Below are 7291 nucleotides of genomic sequence, written 5' to 3'. Positions count from 1 at the left end.
TCATGCATGTACTTGGTGTCTTGTAGGTGACTCCTAATTGGTGCATCTCGTATCCCGATTGCTGGCGACGCATAGTGCAAAAGTGGTGCTCCGAGAAGTTGGAGGAGAATCACGTTGCTTGCCGGGAGCGACATTTGATGATGCCAGGTGTAGCACACCATCAAGGCAGCCGCAACCTTAGCGGATATGCTGAAGCATGGGTACGCGAATACATTTATTTCATCTAACACTCAATTATGCATGCTTTCTAATCATCTTGTTGCTTTTCTCGCGGTCATCGTCACATGGTGGCCAGCCTTGCAACCTCTTCACAGCATTTTCTCTGTCCCACAAGGGAAAGGTGACCTCCGATGTCAGCTACAACCTGGAGGACGGGTCCGAGGCATACAACAATGCGAGCATCCACACCCGCCTCAGTGAGTACACATCGATGGCAAGAGAGGTCCATGGCCCAGAATATGATCCCACCACAGAGGACCTCGACACAGAGATCATCATGAGAGTCGGAGGAGGTAAGAAGAAAGGATGGTACTGGATTGCCGATGGCGCAATCGACTCGTCCTCTACTCCTACTCTTTCTCAGATTCGAGCAAGGAACACGAGTGCGAGCCCAGCCATACGACCTCGGCAGGACACTTCACGCCATCAGATACAGGCACTCCAGGTTATTCCTTCTTTATCCGTCGTTCGTTGATTATTACATACCTTTTCTTTGCATTATTGTAACATTGGAGTGAAAACTGTGCAGGGCTGGCTGGAAGAAGAGACAAGGAAACAACAGGAGTTGGAGCAAAGGATGAGTGATGTACTTACTTGCATGCAGAGTCTTAGCGCTACAACGGGTGTACCTCCGCCAGCTTCTCTGTTCGCGCAACCTCCACCACCTGATCCGTACTCTACTCCTGTGAGTGGGGATAAGTTGTATTTATGTATGATCTTCATTTATCTTGTCTCACATGCAATCTCTTCTTCTCTGTGTAGAGAAAATCGGCGGCATCAAATGATCTGCATGCTACGCCATCTCCAAATCAGGCAACTCCAAATCAGCAATCTCGAAATCTTTGTATGTGACATTGGAAAGACTTGTTGGCGATGGCAAAGAGGCTAGTTGTTGTAAAACTTGTATTGCACTTTGTAGATTTTGGTAAATTTGGTTGTGTGACGATAAGACTTGGGTGAATTTGGTTGTGTATGTGAAATTTTAAATAATATGCCTATGTGAATATGTGCCTGTGTAAAATATATGCCTGTGTGAATAATATGCCTGTGCGAATATGTGCTAGATTTCAAAATAAAATCTTTAAAAAAATACTTTGCCGAGTGTATAAAAAAGGCACTCGGCAAAGTGACCTAAACTTTGCCGAGTGCCAAGGGCAGACACTCGGCAAAGTGACCTAGACTTTGCCGAGTGCCACGTCCCAGGCACTCGGCAAAGACTAGGCTCTTTGCCGAGTGCCACGGACGTGGCACTCGGCAAAGAGCCTAGTCTTTGCCGAGTGCCAACTCAAGGGCACTCGACAAAGGCGCCGTCACGGCCGCAAACGCCATCACGGCTACTTTTTTTTGCCGAGTGCTGTACCAGACACTCGGCAAAGCCTTTGCCGAGTGCCCGACAAAAGGCACTCGGCAAAGACGTCTTTGCCGATCAAATCGCTGCCGAGTGCCCTTTGCCGAGTGTAACACTTGGCAAAGCCTTTGCCGAGTGGAATCGGAGCTTTGCCGAGTGTATGGGACACTCGGCAAAGGTCCTGAATCCGATAGTGATTTGTCTTAAGGCAAAATCAGTTATTAGGGATGAACTCAATGCTTAGCTGAGTAGTCTCTAGAGTCACTTTTCCTTTTCTTTTTGGCATAGGTCATCCAAAGATGGCTTGTTATGACATCATTCCAACTAACTAAAACCTTATTTGAAGGAAGGAATAAAAAATGAAAGGCTGAGGTGGTGTTTTTCTATGTTAGACCTGTATACTTTACTAAGCGACTCCAAATTGGTTGATCGAAAACATTACACACTTGGACTAGAAGCGACTCAACGCTAAAAAAAAAAACATAGGAACCTTTACATGCTACCAGGTGAGGAACCACACATAGGATTGTGCAAAACAAGAATGCCATTGAAAAAGTCATGTTCTTATTGGTAGTTGCCAAGCCCGTATGAAAAATGCACTTTTAATAATGGTAGAGGAGAGGACACAGGTGACGTGTGCGTGTGTGTGTGGGGGGGGGGGGGGGGGGGGGGGGGGGGAGGGGCGGACCAAGACGGACCAAATTTTTCTATTTGCGTGCGGGTACTTTTAACTATGGCACTCAATGGGAGATGGAGAGAGGAGTTCACAGGAAGCCTCGGCATCAAGCAAGTGGACCCACCATATGGACAGCAAAGTTGGCAACGTGAGTGTAAATAGAAACAAACATGCGATAAAATAAATAAAGATAACACATTTGTAGATGAGTAGCACATATGGGTAGATAGAACATGCTTAATAATTGAGCAAGGATCACATATATTAGCATAGGCAGTACAGCTCGACGTACAAGAAGGGTGCTTTCGGCCTCGTCTTCATTATTTTCTACATACAACAAGGCTCATATCGAGCATACCACTACTCAAGCTACTAGGCAGGTGTCCAAAGAACATCGCCCCTGGTAAGGAAGTGACACACTGAGGCTTCCCCTGGCTTGAGACCAAGCTTCACCCAGTAGTTCAATGTGGGGTCAAAGCCCGAAGTGTTCACGTGGCATACCGCCAATGCCCGGACCACCGTCGGCATTCTCGGCATAGCAGGGACAAGACCGTCCTCATCCTTCTGCAACGTGACCTCGTAGGTCCTTGTTGGGTTGACAGCATGGCAATAGAACAAAGCGAATGGAAAGCTCATGCTGTGGCACGTCACGGTGTTGGACGCTTCCTTATTAGCTCCATGGGCGGTTACTGCACGGACCGCCGCCACCTTGTAAATGTGAGACGGCGAGCCGATGCCCTCCTCTGGCACATCGAGGGATGTGGAGAAGGCGTGGAGGCCGCTTGTCCCGAGTGCCGACACCGCGAACTTGTGCATGGACTCCACGGATGTAGCACAGGCCTTCTGCTCACCCACCACCTCGCGGCGGTGCTCACATGAGCTTAGCGTGGACCACACATCGCGGGCCATGGAGACGGACACCGGCGATGACATGGTGGCGATGTCAGTGAAGTTCTCCGTGGACATCGGGATTGAATCGGCGACATCACGATGAAGGAAAGCGTTGTGCAAGGCGGCCGCCCGGTCAATGTAGAGGTTGATGTTGGACCCTGTAGTGAAGGCGCTCTCTGGGTACAACAGCTTCTCTGAAGCTACCCTGTGTGCCCAGTTATGGAAGATCGTTGCATCCCTGTTAGTAAGCTGATCTGAATATATGGACCAGTAGTGTTCCTTTTCGTGATCTTTCCTCTCGTTTCCTGTATGATGTTTTGATTCTAGTGTTAGTTAAATTATGTCCCCATCTATGTATTGCACAACTAAAATAGAAGGTTTTGTAGTATATGAACTCAAGAACCAAAGTGTAACTACACATTATTTTTTCCGAAGGCCTAAGGCTTATATAGTATGCACAAATTATGTGTGAGGTAGAGAGATACCGGAAGGTGCACTAAAGTGAGCGAGAATGTCTAATGGTATGGGCCTGTTAGGAAGCACCGACTGCCAGTATGCATTCAGCTCTGACGTAGAGGCGTAGTACAACACGGTGGTTCCTTTGGCTCCTGTCGTCGAAGCTGCGCACTGACCTCCGCCGGCCACAGCAACCTGCAAGACCGTCATTGCCGCAACATCAAAATGGGTGAAACATTAAAAAAAACTAGCTCTGCTACCAATTCCATGGATGATTCCCCCACAATCTGGCTAAGAAGACAACTAGTGAGAATGTAGGTGTTGGAGGTAGCACATGACATACCAGAAGTGGTACGAAGAATAGAAGAACACCCATTTATTCCACTGCTAGTTAAGACTTGCTGCTACATTGCTCTGTGTTCTCTCCAGGCATTTAGGCACCGATATTTATATACAGGATGCTGGCTACTTGTCATGAATAGTTGGCAGGCTCTCATTTCCAGTTGGAGTAATTAAATCTTGATGAGAAGATGGACGCTTCATCTTTGCTATGTTCCACGTTGTAGGTTCTATATGCCACGTGCTAGAAAAGCATCAACACGTGTGGTTTAAGTAATATATAATAGTGAGTCTTTTAGTATATAGGATTATGTAATGTGGTTGTTGGAGCTGCAAATATTTAATACATTTATATACTGATTGTTGCCGGTTGTAAGAATTTAATGCACCCATAAAGCATTAGTTGGCATACGCAAGTATTTGATGTATCATCATGGCTCATGCGCAAGATGTTGTACAATAGTTGTTGGGTTTGTTGGAGCTACAAGTATTTAATACATCCATATAATTTCTATTGGCGTAAGAATATAATACGCCCATAAAGTGGTGGTTGGCAGACGCAAGTATTTAATGCATCTGTAATGCTGCATGTCGATCATGGCTCATGAGCAGGATGAGGGTTGTTGGCCAGCGCAAGTATTTAATACACTAATATAGTGGTTGCTGGTAGTTGTTAGATAGAATTTACTGCACCCATAAAGTAGGGGTTGGCCGACGCAAGTATTTGATGTATTGTTCAGCATATCGGCCATGGCACGTGAGCAACAAATCACCCTTGTACATGCCATTGCTATGGCTTGATGCATCTTTACTCTATGCTCCTTGATGCTTAGTATGGTTTATGCATCTTGATGCGACATCCTCAACCCACATAGGATGAGATGCAAAGCCACGTTAGCTTCTTCAATTTTTACCTACTCTGGTACACATTGTTGCTATCATTGAATATTTGCCCGATTCATCAAAAGATTTGACAGGGGCGAACATCACGGATCCCCCAAAGCACGGTCTTTAGGGAGCCAATCACAGATTAGCCCTCCCAAACTGTGCAGCTCGGCCCAACCGTGCAGCCACGCGGCCGCGGACGACCCACCGGCTGAAAGAACGTCGATGGCCCAGCCTCAGGCCCAGACGCGGGGCGTGAGCCTCCTCGCCCGACCCCGAGGGCGCGGCTCCGCCTCGCCCAATCCTAGGGACGCAAGCTCAGCCTCATTCAACCCCTATGGGAAGGGTTCCGCCTCGCCCGACCCCGAGGGCACGAGCTCGGCCTCGCCCGACCCCGAGTGTACGGATGCGGCTACGCCCCATCGCAGGGACGTGGGACCCTCAGGGTCTCACGGGAGTGAAGGCTCACATCGAAGGTCAAGCCTCTGAAATGAGAACAGGCGAGGGCACGCCTCGATGTGACCCCTGGAGGTGATAGGCCATCATGGCGAGCCCCCGTTGCCCGCCGCGCCGGGGGTTAAGCCACAAAACGCGCCGGGGGTTCACGCCGCCCATCTTGTTGGAGCGCACGTCGCCCACCAGACATGCCGGGGGGTCGCGCCGCCTATTCTGTTGAGGCGCACATCGCACGTTGCGCTAGGGAGCGGTGCAGGAACACCTCCATCGTCATCTACAGGGTCAATGGGGCCCACATAAAGGGAAGGAGAGCAGCGGGATCCTAGCGACCCTCCTCTTTCTATTCCCCCTCTCTCTCTCTCATGTATCCGACCCCTGCCCCTTGGCTTATAAAAGGGAAGGGGAGGACCCCTGTAGGGGGGACCGAACTTGGATACACGGACGCACCCGCATAGCACTTTGCCACTAGAGATTTGGGAGCTCATTCCCTCTCATGACCGTTTGTAACCCCAACTGCAAACCAGTGCAAGAACACGAGCAGCTCGAACTGGACGTAGGGATGTTCTGCCCGAAACAGTATAAATCCTTGTGTCTTCCTTGCACACTATCTGACCAAGACGCACAAGCACAAATTTACTAGTCGGCGGTCTGAAACACCGATAGTTGGTGTGCCAGGTAGGGTGCTTTTGCATGTCTCGTTGATTCCACCAGGCTGCGGATGGCCAACCACGCTGAAGGATGGGCCCCGGGCGCGCTCGTGTGTTTCGGGAGCCTAGACTTCATCGTCGCCACGGAGGGAAGGCTGGAGCTAGTTCATGTTCTGGTCCGACCCCTTCGCACCACCAACCTCAACCCCGTCATTCAGGCTTCGAGGGGTTGCGGCTGCGTGTCCCGGAGGATTGCCTCTCCGAGGGCAACTGGCTCCTTGATTTCAATTGCAAGAGGCTAGGGCAACAGCTCCACGCCTTCCTGGGTCCCCGACCGATCCAGGAGGACTTGCATCATGCACTCTTGTCGCTCGCCAACGTGACGGCGTAGCTTTCCGGAGGAGAACCACTCTTCCTGGAGATCCTGACCGGGAGCATTCCGACAACGTTCCCGTTCGGCTTGTGCAGCACGGCCCAAGATGCACAACGCCTCGTAGCGTTTTGCTTTGATTCGCCCCCCACGGACAGTGATTTGTGAAGATGACGGACTACGTCTCAGAGTCCTTCCATGACCTCCTCGCGGTGGAATCAGAGGCGATCTATGACTCCAAATCTAGCGGGGGAAGCCAGCACCCCTTGCGGGAGTGCTTCATGGTGGACCCACCTAAGGGGCACGTCGAAAGTTTCCACCTTGGAAACACTCCCCCGGACGTCTCCGACTATGGAGCCCGGGAGAGAAACCAAGCCCCCCCCCCCCCCCGCGCGTGCGGCTTGAGCAGCTACGGGAGCGGTAAAAGGAGCTCGAGGAGGCATGCGTCCAGCTAGAGCAGGAACACGCCGAACTTGAGCGCAAGATTGGACGCCATGGAGACGGTGGGCGCGCATGCGCCAACGCCTGCTACGTCATCCGGAGGATCCTCCAAGATGACGAGGGGCACTCACTCTTAGCCCGGGCAAGCCAAAACATTGCTGCCGCAGTGGCTCTGCTCGAGGAACATCACACATACCACAAGCTGCGTATGCTCCTTGAGTGCGCGGCACGACAACAGGCGGAGAGGTAGATGTCTCGACAACAAGGGCCCAACACCAGCCAGCACCCTTCTACGATGTGGGGTGTCAAGGACGTGTCCATCCACCAAGCCCCGCGTGGGAGAGAAAGTCCCACGAATGCCCTCGTTTGAGGACGCCTTGGCACCGACCACGACATGCGCCTCACCCTCAACGCCCGCAAGCTCGGGCACAAGGATGAGCAAGCTGTGGTGAGCCGAGGGTATCACCCACACCACGGCAGATGACACAACAGCTCTGAGAATTGAAACCCGAGCCCCGATCCACCGGGTCCTAGTGTTTTCAGCTCACGCATCTGCAGCGTGA

At 51.1% G+C, this 7291-nt stretch overlaps 1 protein-coding gene across 1 annotated transcript; it reads right to left on the bottom strand.

Annotated features, from left to right (window-relative positions):
* Positions 1-2532: 2532 nt before the first annotated feature.
* Positions 2533-4081, bottom strand: LOC112889910 (BURP domain-containing protein 10-like). The gene is made up of 3 exons (XM_025956706.1): positions 3934-4081; positions 3620-3785; positions 2533-3439 (listed from the first exon to the last, which is right to left on the bottom strand). Exons 1-3 carry the CDS (start codon positions 3964-3966, stop codon positions 2616-2618), a joined length of 1023 nt encoding a protein of 340 aa, XP_025812491.1. The 5' UTR covers positions 3967-4081; the 3' UTR covers positions 2533-2615.
* Positions 4082-7291: the final 3210 nt, after the last annotated feature.

This window comes from Panicum hallii, chromosome 4 (genome assembly GCF_002211085.1).
Source record: "Panicum hallii strain FIL2 chromosome 4, PHallii_v3.1, whole genome shotgun sequence".
Classification (NCBI taxonomy): domain Eukaryota; kingdom Viridiplantae; phylum Streptophyta; class Magnoliopsida; order Poales; family Poaceae; genus Panicum; species Panicum hallii.
The sequence above is the reverse complement of the archived record's forward strand: the minus strand, read 5'-3'. Positions and strand labels throughout refer to the sequence as shown.